The sequence below is a fragment of the Oncorhynchus gorbuscha genome, linkage group LG06 (assembly GCF_021184085.1).
Source record: "Oncorhynchus gorbuscha isolate QuinsamMale2020 ecotype Even-year linkage group LG06, OgorEven_v1.0, whole genome shotgun sequence".
NCBI lineage: Eukaryota > Metazoa > Chordata > Actinopteri > Salmoniformes > Salmonidae > Oncorhynchus > Oncorhynchus gorbuscha.
This window is the reverse complement of record NC_060178.1, coordinates 64,255,352-64,273,244: the sequence shown is the minus strand read 5'-3', so window position 1 is coordinate 64,273,244 and position 17,893 is coordinate 64,255,352. Positions and strand designations below refer to the sequence as shown.

Here is a 17,893-nt window from a genome sequence, read left to right as displayed (position 1 = left end):
GCAGGTGTCTGTACAGAAAAAAAGATTGGGTAACGCAGCTTGATGATTGCTTCTTGAACAATATCAGTTGTAGCCAATGAGATGACTAAAGTGTAAATCAGATTGACATAATTGTGACACTATAACCCAGGGCTGGACACAGCTGTTTGTAGGGACAAGTGGGTTCATGCAAAAAATCTTGCTACTTTGTTTACTCAAGTGAATTGAAATAGTTGTGTACAGTCTTGCGAGACTTTTTCGAGCGTTGTTCGGAGAATGTTCCCTATGAAACGTCATTTCCCCTAGCTAGCAATTGAAGATGGCTGCCGTTGTAGAAAGAGTCGAGGGAGGTTTTGGAGCCCTGGATTGCGACTCGGCGTTACCGAGATTGTGTACACCACCACCGGATCAACTACATCAGAACAACCCGCTTTTAGGACTTCCCATTGTGGCGATTGAGACTATTCTCAATTTCCTGTCTTACGACGAAATCAGCCTGCTACGCTTGGTGAGAGAAAACAAAAACAAACCATTAAGCAAATACCAATGCAGCGTCTGGCTAATCTAGCTCCTGCCAACGTTAGCTATTTAACGAAAGGTAGTAGTCACTGCTTGCTTATATGTTAAATGTGGATGCCTTTCCCACTTAGTAATAATAATAGCCAAGGGTACCGAAATATAGCCAACTAGCTAAGCTAGTTTAGGTTATTTGCATCGGCTTTTATTTCAATTTCATTCCCAGTTGCTTTAGCCAGCTAGGGCCCTCTCCTGGCTGGAACTCATGACAAACATGCCAATTTCAAACAAACAAATGGCTATATTGTTTGTTTAAACCTCTACTTTAAATGCGTCATCTAGTTACTTAGTATGTTTGTCAAGATGTAGCAAAAATCAGTGTAATTCTGAATGTCCACACTAAACTGGCTGGCTAAACATTTGAAGTTTGGTTTTGTTTCTGCTTTCCACCAAGTACAGTAAGACTTCTCTTTAATTTACAGTGGAGCAATAGGCCAATTGACATCTAGATGTGTGTGTGTGTGTGTGTTGGGGAGGAGTAGTAGGCTATTTCAGCTCGACCGCAGCCCTTTTCGATCTGGCCATTGTAGAGTGCCAGTCGGTGTTAAAGTGGAACTGACAGCATTATAGCAACATTAAATCTTATTCAAGTCTGTTCATATACATCCCCAGTAATGACACTTACCTGACAGGTGTTCACTTAGATATGGTAATTTGTAGAATGTTTGGGAATTGTCTACTAAGGCATTTGTGAAAATGTTATAGTAATAGTGTAAAAGCGGCCATGTGTTTGGAAAATTGAATAGACACTGCAGTAAATAAAAACATCTGTCTCCTCCAGGACCGGAGTCTACGCAGACCGGTGCACCATAGCCAATCAGAGCTACAGTAGGTCTTTATGCAGACAAGAAATTGCCACAGGCCTGCCATCATTCACTTTGAACTGGACTGTGTTTACAGGCAGTTGTAACTGCACGACTAGGTCAATAGAACACAAATACACCTGAATGGATTTCTGCAGATGTCAATACCACGAGAGTTCTCTTACATTTGGTAACTTTGCAGTCCTATTGCTCAAACCATGAAAAGGTTGATCTTGTGCATAATTGAGGGAGAGAGCATACAACTAATGCTAGCCAGAGCAAGAAGCTTACTGACTCCGGTCATATTCAGCAGGTGTTGTGTAAATTCATCAGTTATTCTGCACTCCGGCACACAGATGAAAGCATCTCGTGTTGGCAAATTCACTCTGACTGTCTATGCCAATTTTAGAGCTGGATAAGTCGTTCAAGTTCTTGCTTGCAAACCAAATAACCCCTGCGTCTTTAGCTGTGTATAGCCACCGAAAATTTGGAGGGGGGGGGTCACTCAATGACATCCTCCTAGCAGCTAACTAACGTTAGCCTCTGTGTTTTAAGCTTGCTACATAAATGGGTAGCTAGCATATTAGCCACGTTATGACTGACTTGTGATCATTGCCCTTGCTAGTTTGATTGTAGTGACATTCCCAGTCTTAGTTACATTTGTCTGTTTTTGTCTGAGATATTGAGTCATTGAAACTGAAACAGTGTATCCTGAATGGATGCAGCAAACAATGTACCAGGCCAGCTGTGATTTACAACCTAATAGCAATATTTGTGGGACTACCAAGAAATTAATTGGGGGAATTATATTTATCATGCATTGAACTGCATCCAATTATTCTACCAAAAATGCCTTAGTGAATGTCTTGGAATGTTGAGTCAAATAGAACATGTTTATAAATTTGGTTTTGTAGCATAAACTGGGAATTTTATATCGCTTTCATATCTGCAAAGTTAAAAAAGCTGCCAGTTTCACTTTCAGGCCAGCCAAAGTTCAGTTTAGTGTAGGGATTCTTCAATGGTCTTTCATTTAACGAAAGATGACACAATTTTCATGCACATTTTATCATTGTTAGATGTAAAATTGCGCGACTGACATCTCCTTGGCAAAACCGTCAAAGTTAATGTCCGATTTCTTTGAGTATGCGAGCACACTTGTTTTCCTAGCCTTTAGGTATGTCGCTGCCCCGCACATCTGTGGGAACACAACCTATGTTCAAATGCAATTTTTCTTGTCTGCTTTTGTGTAACGGATGTGAAACGGCTAGCTTAGTTAGCGGTGTGCGCTAAATAGCGTTTCAATCGGTTACGTCACTTGCTCTGAGACCTTGAAGTAGTAGTTCCCCTTGCTCTGCAAGGGCCGCGGCTTTTGTGGAGCGATGGGTAACGATGCTTCGTGGGTGACTGTTGTCGACGTGTGCAGAGGGTCCCTGGTTCGCGCCCGGGTATGGGCGAGGGGACGGACGTAAAGTTATTCTGTTACACTTGGTTCAGTCATTACAAAACTACATTTAAGAAAAGTACATGTCTTAAGAGTACTTTAAAACATTGCATGTGTTCTCACTACTTAAAAAACTCTATTGCAGGGCTTCCCTCATGCCCCTTTTCATGACTGCGAGCAGCCATGTGAGTGCTAGCTACTCAACATTAAGCTAGCCCAATTGGACTCGGGTAGACGTAACATAGTAAATGTAAATACGGGACACTCCAATTAGTGTATGCTATGTATTAATTTATGCATGTCAATCATCCATTTCGTACAATGTTAAATTAGGGTTTGTGGTTACTAACGCTAGTTGGGTTAGGGACAGGGTTAGTTAACATGCTAAAGTTGTCTGTGGTGAGATTCAAACATGCAACTTTTTGGTTGCTAGATGTTTATATGCTCACCCATCCGCCCTACTTTTTGTTTTTTTTGCCTTAAGTAACCTGTCATGTATGTATGTGTGTTTAATGTTACATTTGATGTGTGTGTATATAATATATTTCCAATCATATCAAATGTAACAAACTAATTTGAGTGTCCCGGATTTACATTTACTATGTTACGTGTAGTCTGAGACCAGGTGGGCTAGCGAAGACCAACAACACAAATACATGGACTTTTCAGCTACACGTGGAGTTACAAACAGACAATACTAAACAAGTTAAATGTCTTACCTGTGATATTTGTATTTATTTCCACACGCATGGCTACGCCTACGTGCAGCCTACTTAGACACCGGGTCCGCACATTTCCCACTCTCCCATGCTGAATAGCCTGAAGCCATATGGCTCTTCTCACATGCTCGATTTCCCTACATGGGTGTATTGCAGCATTTTTGACCTGGCTACATGTACATTGAACAACACAGCAGCTTTTCAGGCATGTTTTATTTCTGTATAACAAAAAATCCATAACGAAGTTAAGCTCTTTTTGTTTCCCCAATTTGTGGGTGTGGTCAAGGGGAATTAATTCTTAGTATGAGTATACTGAAGACAGTACAGTATGATGGGAAGAAACTGCATCTCGAATAGAAATCCCCGATCACAATTGTAGTCGATGTCATGGTGACATTGGCTAGCTTGGCTCATGTGTAGACCTGATGACATGTTTCTAACAGTCGTCTTGCGCCGAACTGCACCTGTGCAGGCAGTGCACTCTTTCGACAGTGTTTAATGTGTCAGTATGTCACTTTCACCAGGTTAGAGTAATAACGTTGGCTGGAATCTAGGTTAACTTTTTAGATTTAGAATTAACTACTCGGGAAGAATTTCACTTCTCATTGGACTTGTTCAACATTGCACCTGACAGTGCAGGTGACTGCTGACTGATCTACAAATCACCTTACATAAATCACCTTACATCATACTGACTTATTTGTAAGTCAGTAACAATTTACTCATGATTCATCACGGTTTTGATGCTCTCGAACACGGACAGATTTGTCACACCTGGGTCTGTTTTCGGAAGCATTCTCGGAAGTCTTGCGACATTGTTTCTGGGTTTAGAAACTCTGTGGCCGTACCATCACCCCACTGGTGCACCCTGCAGTGCAAACTGTCACTTTAGTTTGAAGATCACAGGCTGTATGTGTCATGCAAGGTCATGGGGAGGTTGGAGGGAGGGTAAAAGACATGCTACTCAACCATACCTTCCCGACTCTGTTCTTTTCCCAGGTATGCAAGCGCATGGACATGATCAATCAGCGAATGCTGAACCAAGGCTTCCTCAAGGTGGAGCGTTACCACAGCCTGTGCCAGAGGCAGGTCAAAGCCCAGCTTCCAAGGTCAGTCTCAACACCACTGGAGGGAGTTCTATAGTATTTGATGTGTATGCTATTTGAATATACATGTTTTTGCTTGGCCTATGTCCTGTAGCAAATCAATGAGTACAAGTTGGTCTATTGCAGTTCAGGAAATTAAGTCAGAAGTGCTTGAGCTCTGTAGGAACTAGGGCAGTCTTGTTCTTTCGACCAATCGATTGGTGTACATTTTAAGATTTGTATTTTTCCAAATAAACACCATATTTTATAAATCATCTAAGTAGGTTGCTGAGCTTGTCTAATGCTCTTCGGGATCGGTGTTCATTCCACGGGACGGTTGAGTTAACGTAAGGCTTATGTGATTAGCATGAGGTTGTAAGTAACAAGAACATCTCCCAGGGCATAGACATATCTGATATTGGCAGAAAGCTTAAGTTCTTGTTAATCTAACTGCACTGTCCAATTTACAGTAGCTATTACAATGAAATAATACCATGCTATTGTTTGAGTGAACAATTTTGAACATGAAAAGTTGTTAATAAACAAATTAGGCACATTTGGGCAGTCTTGAGACAACATTTTGAACAGAAATGCAATGGTTCATTGGATCAGTTTAACATTTTGCACATACAATGATTCCATTTAGTCACCAAAATCTAAATTGCACCTTGGCTGGAATAATAATACATTATGGCCTATCTCTTGTATTTCAAAGATGGTACAAAAAAATACAATGTTTTTTTTTCCTTTATTATTTTTCTACCTGATCTATTGTTATATTATCCTACATTCCACATTTCCATGAACTTCATTATTTCCTTTCAAATGGTACCAAGAATATACATATCCTTGCTTCAGTGCTTGAGCTATAGGCAATTAGATTTGGGTATGTCATTTTAGGTGAAAATTGGGGGGGGGGGGATAATCCTTAAGATTAAAATAAAAAATGCACAAATTACTAAAGAGGGAGCCAGAGATCAGTATAGCCTAACCAGAAGCAGAACTTGTTCCCGACCAAATGTGCTGAAGGTGAACAGAAGCCTTAAAACGTGAAGTTGCTTGATCCCCATCGAGGGAGGAGAGGATTTTGATTTGACAGGAAAACCATGTGTTGGCTCCTTCAATTCTTGCACATTTTCTCAAACTACTAAATTTGGAACCAATCAGAACTCTCATACATACCTGTTGTAATGAAGGCAGCCAATGGCCTGCTTCTATCTATGATTTAAACACAACCTTGTTAAACCGCAAGCTGCTGTCTGATGAAGAGGAACAGATGTAGCTAGCTGGCTCCCCCAGACTGAAATAAGATATCTGTGAGTGAAATATGCAATATGAGTTGTCTTGTTTTTCTACTTTTAAAAAAGCTAGCCGATATTAGACTAGCCAGTTAAAACCAATTTGTAATTCGCTCTGGATAAGAGCGTCTGCTAAATGACTTAAATGTAAATGTAAATTTAAAAATAAATAAATAATTCAGTTTGACCATTTTTCTCCCCAATTTCGTGGTATCCAATTGGTAGTAGTTAGTCTTGTCTCATCGCTGCAACTCCCATACGGACTTGGGAGCCAGCGATTTTTAAATCTCCATTTGTGTTTTCTCTTAGTGAATTCAATTGTTGAATCATGTTTTGTCTCATTTTCAAGTAACTAGCTTGCAGGCTTAAAAACATTCACTCATATACAGAGACAGTCAAGTTTGGAAACCTACTCATTTGAGGGTTTTTCATTCATTTTACTGTTTTCTACATTTTAGAATAATAATGAAGACAACTATGAAATGACACTTGGAATCGTGTGTTAAACAAATAAAAATATATTTACATTTGTTTTTTCAAAGTAGCCACCTTTTGCCCTGATCACAGCTTTGCACACTCTTGGCATTCTCACAACCAGCTTCATGAGGAAGTCACCTGGAATGCATTTCAATTAACAGGTGTGCCTTGTTAAAAGTTAATTTGTGGAATGTCTTTCCTCAATGTGTTTGAGCCAATCAGTTGTGTTGTGACAAGGTAGGGGTGGTATACAGAAAATAGCCCTATTTGGTAAAATGCCAAGTCCATATTATGGCAAGAACAGCTCAAGTAAGCAAAGAGAAATGACAGACCATCATTACTTTAAGACATGAATGTCAGTCAATCCGGAACATTTCAAGAACTTTGAAAGTTACTTCAAGTGCAGTTGCTAAAACCATCCAGCTCTATGATCAAACTGGCTCGTGAGGACTGCCACAGGAAAGGAAGACCCAGAGTTACCTCTGCTGCAGAGGGTAAGTTCATTTGGCTTTACTGCCTCTGAAATTGCAGCACAAATAAATGCTTTAGAGTTCAAGTAAGACACATCTCAACATCAACTGTTCAAAGGAGACTGCGTGAATCAGGCCTTCATGGTCGAATTGCTGCAAAAAACTCCTAAAGGACACCATTAAGGGCCAAGAAACACGAGCAATGAACATCAGACCGGTGGAAATCTGTCCATTTGATCCAAATTTGAGATTTCTGTTTCCAACCGTCGTGTCTTTGAGACAGATGATTTCCGCATGTTTGCTCTTAGTGGAACTATCATTTGTTTTTCAACATACAATGACACAGCCTGGAGGTGTGTTGGGTCATTGTAAGGGATATTTGACCAAGAAGGAGAGTAATGGAGTACTGCATCAGATGACCTGTCCACCACAAGTCCACCAGGAGTACTGTATCAGATGACCTGTCCACCACAATCACCTGACCTCAATGCAATTGAGATGGTTTGATATGAGTTGGACTGCAGAGTAAAGGAAAAGCAGCCAACAAGTGCTCAGCAAATGTGGGAACTCCTTCAAGACTGTTGGAAAAGTATCCCAGGTGAAGCTGGTTGAGAGAATGCCAAGAGTGTGCAAAGGGTGGCTACTTTGAAGAATCTAAAATATATTTTAACACTTGTTTACTACATGATTCCATATGTTATTTCATAGTTTTGATGTCTTCACTATTTAACAATGTAGAAAATAATACAAATAAAGAAAAACCCTTGAATAAGTAGGTGTCAACTTTTGACTGGGATTGTAGTTTGCATAGAAACCTAAATAAAAGCATGTAGATGGAAATATGCCAGAATGGAGGTTTAAAAATGAAATGGTGAATAGCACTTAGTTGATATCTGGAGAGCTGAATAGATCAAGTCAAAGAAGAATTAATCAAATAAATAGCAGAAATGGAATGCAGTGTGCGCCTTGTGTTTTTGTTTGCTCATACAGGAGCAATAAAAGCAGAGTTCACAAAATGTGTGATATCCCCCCCCCAAATAAAAAATGGGGGGGTATAACGGCCAATGTTTCGCATTCATTCATTGGTCGGCACGGGAGAAGCTCGCTCTCTAAAATTCCAAACGGTCTAAGCCATTCGCTTTCGAGAGGCTGGTCCGGATCGTCCTTGAACCAGTCAGTCATCTGTTTGGACCGTTCTGGACCAGCCTTGATTTGTCCCCAACTTTGATGTTCTGTCTTCTGAGCTGTTAATGCTCTGTATTATGTCATGTTTTGTGGACACCAGGAAGTACTCTTCTGCTGCTGCTTTTGCAACATCTAATGGGATCCTAATAAAAATAACAAATTTCAATGTCTAGATTATGGAATATATCTGAAACAATCAGACGTCCATGATTTTGACTGAACCGGCCTTGAAAAATAGACGTCTATAAGAGACTTCTGATTGAAAGTTGAAAATAACTTCAATATCTGGGAAATAGGGATTTTAGACAACTTTTCAAAATGTTGGATTACTGGGTCTACTCTAGATCTGTGGGTTATATGAGGGCATCAATTTATTTGCCTTGCCTAGGGTGTCAGGATGTCAGGATGGCCAATTTCATATAATGCAGCTTTGGATTTTACCCCAGTCTCGAAAGCGACTGGTTTGGAATATTATGGAGAAACTACATAAAGTAATAAAAAAAATAAAGTGCCTACAATTCAAGGCTGATCAGACTGCACCAAATCTGCATTTAACATGGACATCAAAGTTGGGGCCAAATCAAGGCTGGACTGGACCAAACAGGTGTCTATGATTTGGTTTAACGCTGGTCCCAACTGCACAAAAAGACAATAACAATACGTCCAAAAAATGTTGGCATCGGTCCATGCTTACTGGGGTGTGGCCTACAGTGTCTGCTACAATGTAATCTTATAAATGCCCATCCTTGTGGCAGCCCTACTGTTTGTAAAACAGGCAGTTTCATTGGCTTGACTAGTCCTGCTTCCTGTGACTAATCAATTAGCCTATTTAAGCTCTGAATATCAGCTACTTAAAATGAACTTTATCAGGAGTTATCCTGAGACTATTTGCAATGTGTTTACACAGTGGGGAAATGCTTATCACAGGTTCGGCATCAGTGCTCGCCTAAAAATACCATATTCCACTGGTTAACATTTACATTACATTTAAGTCATTTAAGCAGACGCTCTTATCCAGAGCGACTTACAAATTGGTGCATTCACCTTATGACATCCAGTGGGACAGTCACTTAACAATAGTGCATCTAAAACTTAGGGGGGGTGGGGTGAGAGGGATTACTTAACCTATCCTAGGTATTCCTTAAAGAGGTGGGGTTTCAGGTGTCTCCGGAAGGTGGTGATTGACTCCGCTGTCCTGGCGTCGTGAGGGAGTTTGTTCCACCATTGGGGGGCCAGAGCAGCGAACAGTTTTGACTGGGCTGAGCGGGAACTGTACTTCCTCAGTGGTAGGGAGGCGAGCAGGCCAGAGGTGGATGAACGCAGTGCCCTTGTTTGGGTGTAGGGCCTGATCAGAGCCTGGAGGTACTGAGGTGCCGTTCCCCTCACAGCTCCGTAGGCAAGCACCATGGTCTTGTAGCGGATGCGAGCTTCAACTGGAAGCCAGTGGAGAGAACAAGGTTTAGTTTTAATAATTTGAACATTTTTTTTTTAAACAAGCGCACCTTGAAAAGGCCATACATGCGCATGAATAAAATCATTGAGGATAACACACAAAGACTTATTTCCATTGTGGTCCTCTTGAGACAAAATTGCTAGACAAGATGGAACACAGTACGGCAGTGAAATAATAAAACAAAAACAGAGAAGAACAACTCATCATTCCAGTTACATCATAGGGGTTATTCATATGGGCACAGAAGACATCAAATATATTTTTTACTTTATTTTTAAATTTGCCCAGAGAGGACATTGTTTTTATGGGCAGAGCCAACTCATTCCATTCTTAGGCTCCAGTACACAAAGTTCCCTTCCCAGCATTACTCCTGAACCTTTATAAGCACACATCAGCAACACCTGATCTGGGTGCTCACCTTCAATACTACTCTGATCACCTTATTCTGGGCTATCTGGAGCTTCCCCTTCATAAGTTTAGATAAGCCCCCAAACCAGGAAGTACTAGCATAGTCAAAATGGCATTGAAATTAGGGCAGTAGCTAGCACTTTCATGGTGTCTTTAACAAGCACTTTCACGGAGTCCTTAACAAGCAGCTTGGACAATCTAGGCAAAAACTTAGTCCTGGCATTAACCTTCCCTAGCACCTTATTGGCCATGCTCACACCTCCCAAGCTTCCATCTAGGATACATCCCAAGTAGCTAACAAAGGGTTTAGTAGTCAGCACCTCACCCCCTAACTCCACTCTGACCTACACAATTTAGGTCTGGATCCAAAAATAATTGCTTCAGTTTTCCCTAAGTGCAGAGATCGCTTATTATCTCCAAGCCATTTGCTAATGCAAGCCAAGAGCTTGTTAATTGTTTTTGGGCATAATTGTGAGGTTTTGATGTCTGTGTGTCTTGATCAGTTAAGCTTTGACAATGTCGCCCTCGTTAATCTGCCGCTGTAGGTGGACTCCTAATCCTGCCTAATGGACTAAATGCCATGCTTTCAAAATATAAATATTGACATGGTACTAGCTCAACAAATTAAGTTAATCATTGGGTGGGAGTGATTCTGACTTTTTTTTAAAGAATGAAAGTTGTGACAAATCAAATTTCCCACACCCGTAATCTGATAGTCAGGTGGAGCTCAGTCTGCCCAATGGCTCAGGTGCCCACACACACAAATTGACAGGCGCACACTAGCAGAGGTCTACTCGGCATAAGGTCCCCTCAGACCGATCCAGCTCAGAGGCCCAGCTTCTGAGATCCCCCTCAGCAGCAGATATTCATTTTAAAATGGAAAATGTCATATTTATTGACACTTTAAAAAATATATATATAAATTCTTTCCCCTACTCAAAATGAATCACTTTAAACCAAAATGTATCGGAGCGTTGCAATTCTAGATGGAATCGTTCATGAAAGAAGATCCATGTTTTCCTTGTTACAATAAGAAAGATGCATTGTGGATAATGAAATAAAATGAATCATTTGACCATAAACTTGTGAATGATTAGCCTAAAATTATAGCCTACTCACCCCAGGGTCAGCAGCACCACCAGTGCATTACAAAAGTGATTACCTCATGCCTCGAGGCTATTTTTTTGTATGGCTATACTTTTATTCCAAACCATTCAGCAACTTCACTTTTTGATGATCCCTCAAGTTTGCATTCAATCGGGATAATGTTACTTGTAATCATAGTTCTGTCCTCTTGTCCAATGTGTATATTTGGTGCGCTTAGGCCTCCCAAGTCGCGCAGTGGTCTAACGTGCCACTAGAGCTTCTGGGTTTGAATCCAAGCTCTGGGCCGTCGCAGTGCACGCTGACACGGTCGCCAGGTGTATGGCGTTTCCTCCGACACATTGATGCGGCTGGCTTTCTGTTTAAGAGGGCATCGTGTCCAGAAGCAGCGTGGTTTGATTGGTTTGTTTCAGAGGACGCACGGCTCTCGACCTTCGCCTTTCCTGAGTCCATACTGGAGTTGCAGCGATGAGACAAGACTAACTACCAATTGGAAACCACGAAATTGGGGATAAAATATTTTGTGCTTTGTCTTGTGGCAGGCGGGAGTCGGAGCGGAGGAACCACTCACTGGCCCGTCACGCTGACATCCTGGCTGCTGTAGAAACGCGTCTCTCGCTACTCAACATGACCTTCATGAAATATGTGGACTCCGGTCTTTGCTGCTTCATCCCTGGCAAGGTGCCTAGATTCATCCTCTTTCACCTACCACCCACTAACGACCTGTCACATCTGTACATTAGATGCTAATTTCTGTTTTATGGTTTTCTTTTACATCGACTAACTTTAGAGCTTCTCCTGTTTGGCCACATGATGGCAGTCCTGTTCTTAGATTGACTATAGTTTAGGAAAATGATTTGATTAAATTATCAAAGCATACTTTTTTTAAAAGTGGAAGACCAGTTCCATCCCAGAATGAACATGCTAGCTACTTCCATTAACTTGGATAGTCTTGGCCTCAACATTACACACACACACATACCAGGATCACATTCTTAACATTCTAAGCCTAAGCGTACAATTTATTCTAAGCTTAAGGTTCCCGGCATGTGACTGTGTCTTTCCCTGAGGTGATTGATGAGATCTACCGTGTGCTGCGCTATGTGAACTCTACACGTGCGCCCCAGCGGGCTCATGAGGTGCTGCAAGAGCTACGGGACATCTCTTCCATGGCCATGGAGTACTTTGATGAGAAGATCGTCCCCATCCTGAAAAAAAGGCTTCCTGGGGCTGACCTGTCAGGGCGCCTCATCGGATCTGCCCCAGGTAATGAACAACTACACTGACCTTTCTATGGCCAATAAAGATTCAACAAACACCCATGTTATTTAATATGAATACAATTTAACATGACGATATTTATTGTTCGACTTCGCTACCCATTTAAGAGTGTACCTAAGATCATCACCCTCCCTATTCTCTCTGCCTACCCCAGTGGCCGGCCCCTCCACCTCCCTGACCACCATGTCCCTGCTGGCCAAGAACACGCCGTCACGCTCTGAGATGACCAAGGTGCAGCAGCAGGTAAAGGTGAACGGGGCGTCCATGACGGTGCTGCGGCGGGAGAATCAGGAGGTGCGCGTCAAGCAGCTGGAGCAGCAAAAGCAGCTGCAGGACCAGGAGCAGAAGTTGCTGGAGCAGACTCAGGTTATCGGGGAGCAGAACGCCCGGCTGGCTGAGCTGGAGCACAAGCTCAGGGAACTGATGGACAGTGCGGTGGGGGGAGGTGCCAGGCCGGCCGTAGCCGCCTCCACCACAGCAGCTTCTTCCACGACGGGCTCTTCTGCTGTCGCCACGACGTCTTCTGCTGCCGTCGCCACGGCAACCAGTGCGGTGGGTAGCCCACCCTTGAAACGCACCAGGAAGAGCTCAGACCTCCCGCGCCAGTCCAAACGCCTGCGCAGCAAGAAATAGGACACAATGTTTTTTGTTTTTGCCTGATTGCACATCCCACCATGTCCTGTGACTTTTCTTTTAATTCTCATTGTTTGGAATGTCTTTAGGAGAGGGGGGGGGTCATGGTAAAGGAGTTCGGAGTTGCTCTGTTTCCCTTGCGTTGAATCCCTTTGTCATATCCTTTTCAAATTCCTACAGAAACTACACCATGGACATGTTTATGCTGATTTGGCCAGCATATTTGGGCAAGAGTGCCAGTAGTCTCCAGTTTAACCACTGACTCTTAAAGCCACTAAGAATTTGCACACTAGTTGACAAGGTTAAGGTTCGTTTGAAAAGTCAAACACCAATTTTGGTGTTCACTCTTTCTTGTCCATCAACAAAAGTCAATCCACATTCTGTTGTTGGCTCCTAGTCGGGAGAGAGTCTTTGCAGTGAGGCAAGAAGTAATGAGAGCTTTCTAATATGTATCGCTTAACTACTGAAAAGGTTGACTTTGGTTGGTTAAAATGCATTTGAAATATTGGCTAGACGAGACCACTCAGGATAAAGGATGTTTAAATTCTGCCTTTCAGACAATTTTGTTCTTATTGATGCAAATGTAATTTCTTATTGTATTGTTCTCTGTTGGCCAGGTGGGATTGCTTGAAAAATATCCTTGAGCAATATTCTTCATTTTCTGAGACGGGCTAAATTTAAAGTATTTGATTCCTGCATCGAGAGGGTTATATCCCAAATGTGGCGCTGTAAAATTAAAGGAAGTTAGTCTCTATTTCCAAAAAAATAGAAATGTGTATTTTAGCCAGTTCCTGGGAGATCACACATCTTCATGAAAAGGACAGTTTGAGAGTTCCTGTTGTAATGAACACTGTTCAGCTAGCATTAATGAAATGACACACTTGATTTTAAATGCATTTCTGTGTTCCGCATGAAGCTGCAGTCTGGCACTCCATGTTGCTTTGAAGACAGGCAGGCTAATATGGCTATTTATCATGTAGCCGAGGGCACATCTAAAGCCATGGTGCCTGGGAAATTAAGGGAGTCTTGACATTGAGCAATGGAAGGACAGCTATAGTATCCCACTAGACGTATAGTTTTCAGAGATCAATCATTTCTGAAAATAGTTCTCGGACACCATGAAATCTTCCTTCAGGGCTAGAGTATTTCTGCTCCACCGTTATCTGTCATTTTTGCAAATGCCTGTCATTGATCAAATACTAGTCTGTGTAAAGTGGGATTTATATGCAGTCAAGTATCTGCTGTCTTTGGGGAAAATTAATCAAAGCTTTATCGAAGAGGTAGAAATGACCCTCTGTATTGATTGACCAGACTGGTGATTGAGGTCGAAGGTAAATTTGCCACTTAGAAAATGTCCCCACTCCAGTGTATTTAGTCAGTTGTCAACTAGACCTACTGATCTTATTGTTACGGTGTCTTTGTACACAAAGTTCCCATGTAACACGAAGTTCATCTGTTCAAGAAATATTCAGATTTTCCAAATGACTGTTGTACAACTACAGTAGTCTGTCTACCAATGTAAGACCTACTGAAGATGCATTGTGGAAGGAGTTCTACTAAAAGTGACAAGGTTTTTAAGTCTTAGGATTCTCCCTGATTGCTATAAACTCTCTTGCACAATAGCACCTTTCACATTTCAAGATCTCAGCACACAGTTGTCTTTTCAGCTTGAGCCCAAAATGCAGCTGGAAACGTAAGAATGACCTCAACTACTTGTGGCATGAAATCTCTGTAGCATACTGGGAAACGCAGTTCACAACTGAGTGGACTCAAGCGTGTATTCTAAACGGACTGGGCAGGAAATAATTATCTAGTGGCTTAATTTGAGACAGCGTCTCGGTTTAGAAATGAGTGTTCTATAAACATCATGTACTTAAAAGTGTAAATTGTGGATTAATGTATGTATAAGAGTGTAAATTGGCCAAAGTGTATGGGTTGTGCACTTTACCGTTACAAGTACAAATGACGCATTAAAAGATAACATATTGAGATATTGGTGTGTGTGTTTGAGTAGTTTTGCATAACTTTTCTTTTTACTGTAAAATGTGCCGATACGTGACAAAGCCTGATCCATATGAGGAACATGTGTGACCTATTCCTCCAGTATGGTTCCTCCTATCCAAAACCTTTTCATAAAAGGTAGCTGTAGTATGAGATCTAGTATCAGGCCTTTTACTTGACGTATTGGTCTGGCTTGTTTCCATTCCACATCTGATCAGATATTATCTACAGGTACTAAACTCTTACCTGGGTAGTCCTGCATCATATATGATCTGTAAATGTGTTAGAACCCCACACACAAGCACGCTGCAACACGTGCAACTCAAGTCATTACTGTACCCTCCTTCCCAACAGTGACTCATCTGAACTTCAGAACAGTTTCATCAATAGAAAAGACTGCATGAAAGGAGATGTCTGTCCTGCTGTGGGTATGATTGAGGAAAAATGTCACAACTTGAAATGCCTTGGCTGATTATGTATTTATTGTTTAACAGAATAGCTTTTATAATACATACTTTGTATTAGAATGCCAATGTTTATACTTTTTACAGTAGCTGATCAGTGGATTGTTTCAAGAGGACATGGTCTTCTGCACTTTGCTCTTTTAAACTCTGCTGTGCAACTACTATAGAGCCTGGTGTAACAGCAACATAGATGAATTTACATGCCAGAGCAAGTTCCTGTTACAGAATTCGAAGGAATTTACATTGCGATAAGAAAAAGTGCTGTGTGTTGGTTTAGCAACCCTGTGGGTATTTGCTTACCCGTATCTTAATTATATTTGGTCACGTATCCTCCGTTTCCTTTTGGATAAAACGGGAAATGTTGCTTCCACACTGCAAAAGTGAGTCCTTCGATGGCAGACTGGATTACGTCCGAAAGAAAAACATGATCGTTAAGAACAGCAGCTAGAAACTGCAGTGCATATATTTACAACTGCAGTGCATATATTTACTGCAGTGCATATATTTGTTTTTATGTTTACTTATGTGATGCATGCTGTGAGCATTTTGTGAATTCGTCATTCTGTATTTACTTGCGCTAGGTGTAAACATTTGTATCGACCACTATTCAATTGTTGTAATAAAAAAATAATGCTATTGCCACCATTCTGGCATACTTTAAATGTTCAACGCAGCCTACAAAATATATAGTTATGATTTATGGCTAACAAAGTACCTTACTGTGATTTAAAAAAATAAAATAAAATGCAAAAAAATAGCTTCTTGGCAACGGGCTATTTCTCAAGCAAATAATTTAGCTAGAACTGAGTGGAGAGGGGAAATGTCCTGTTCAAGACCGCAATAGTAATGACGCTAACTTCGTTGGACAAAGCCAATGGGGAAATTAATGAATTTTGTTTGGATTTGTCATATATGTAAACATTCATATACATAGCTCATATATTATACAGCGCCAAGCCAAACCCGCCTGACTCAAGTCTTCTTACGTACCCCTGCTAAAACAGGAACTAGCTCACACAGCCAGCAATAAAACTACCCCCCTAAAACTACCCCCTCAGCTCTGTTGTCTCACGACCCCAGGAAACAAAGACATTCCATCGCACGAACACATACACCCAGCCATAAAAACTGCCCCTCTCAGTTCTCTACCTCACGAACCCCTGACACAAATATCTCCTTGTATAAACACACATCTCACCCCCCTCTACTGGTCGGGTGCTCAGAACAAGACTCTGCTGTGCACCAATGGGGCTCCTGCTCTGGCTAGAGCAGGTCCGCCTCCAACCCTACGGGACCATTCAGAAGGCGACAAGACTCTACCTACTTTATTCTATGTATAAAAATGACTGTACCTTTGTATAAGCCTCTTTTTCACCTGACTCCTTACCGAGTTATATGAACTAGATCCGTGCATGTAAAACTGCGGGACAAGATATCTTTTGACTCAATAAAACTGCCTTTTGTTACAACTGAAATCCACTCTGTCCAGCGCCCGTGATTTGGTCTCGACTCTCCAGTATTTAAACACTAATAGTCTTTAGCTAAACGGTAAAAATAAAGTCTGTGGTAAACATTTGTTCTGAGATAATCATCAGCTAATATCACTTGTGAATTTTGAAGCATTTATATAATCAGAAAATAACAAATGACAAATGAAATAACAAACCCATTCCACTACTTTGACCCTATCTGCTCCTGCACCATGCCAATGGCCTGGGAGGGCGGGACACCACTCCTCAACACACCCTGTGACTCTTCTGAAGTCAAGTTTCGTATACCAAATATATACTCAAATACTTCTATGCATCTGCCATCGTAACATCTATTTTCTGAGATGTATGTTCCATTTCTGTGGTAGTTGATAACCATTGCTATGAAATCTAAGAAGCCAACCTTACTGAAGCATAAATCACTCGTTGGCCTATCCCTCTGTGCTGGCACAAATCTACTCATTGGGATCATCTCAGGATCCCTCATGCTTGAACCATCCTCTACTTTCTTCACTGACTCAGCATACGACACCTTCTGCACTACTCTGACCACTTCAACCTGCCTCTCTCACACCGGACACTTCTGATCCTGCAATTGCACCCTTCTTCTTCTTCTTCTATGATATCATCACTCTTACTCCCTTCAAATGTTCTTTAATATCTACTGTGGACATAGATATTGGGACCCCAGTGATGACTCTCCTCAATCTAGTGTAAGCACCAGGGACATGGCTTTTAATCTTCTTCCCATTAAGCTTTTCCATTTTCAGAATCTTCTCTTGCTGAGCCTGGCTACCACAACATATGAGCAATCTACCATTTCCAATTGAACCAAGCTAATTTGACTTCACCTACCTCCTATGTCTTTCCATTACTGACCATTCCAGTCCTTGCCCCTCATCCTCCCATACCATCAGAACTGACACACATATTATTCACATTACAGCACAGCCTTTGCTTCACCAACTTTTTCTGAATTTCCTCCATTTCATCCGCACTACTCGCTACCATTTCCGACTCTCCAAT

The 17,893-nt window shown here is 41.5% G+C and overlaps 1 protein-coding gene across 1 annotated transcript; it reads left to right on the top strand.

Moving 5' to 3' along the window:
- Nucleotides 1–140: 140 nt before the first annotated feature.
- On the top strand, nucleotides 141–16,019 carry LOC124038234 (F-box only protein 28-like). Its single transcript, XM_046353833.1, has 5 exons — nucleotides 141–487; nucleotides 4,518–4,627; nucleotides 11,541–11,679; nucleotides 12,069–12,264; nucleotides 12,434–16,019. Exons 1-5 carry the CDS (start codon nucleotides 299–301, stop codon nucleotides 12,910–12,912), a joined length of 1,113 nt encoding a protein of 370 aa, XP_046209789.1. The 5' UTR covers nucleotides 141–298; the 3' UTR covers nucleotides 12,913–16,019.
- The last annotated feature ends 1,874 nt before the right edge of the window (nucleotides 16,020–17,893 follow it).

Coding starts and splice junctions, on each gene's coding strand:
- LOC124038234 (XM_046353833.1), top strand. CDS start 299: ATGGCTGCCGTTGTAGAAAGAGTCGAGGGAGGTTTTGGAGCCCTGGAT. Junction 488..4,517: donor AAATCAGCCTGCTACGCTTG/GTGAGAGAAAAC, acceptor TTCTTTTCCCAG/GTATGCAAGCGCATGGACAT. Junction 11,680..12,068: donor GCTGCTTCATCCCTGGCAAG/GTGCCTAGATTC, acceptor TCTTTCCCTGAG/GTGATTGATGAGATCTACCG.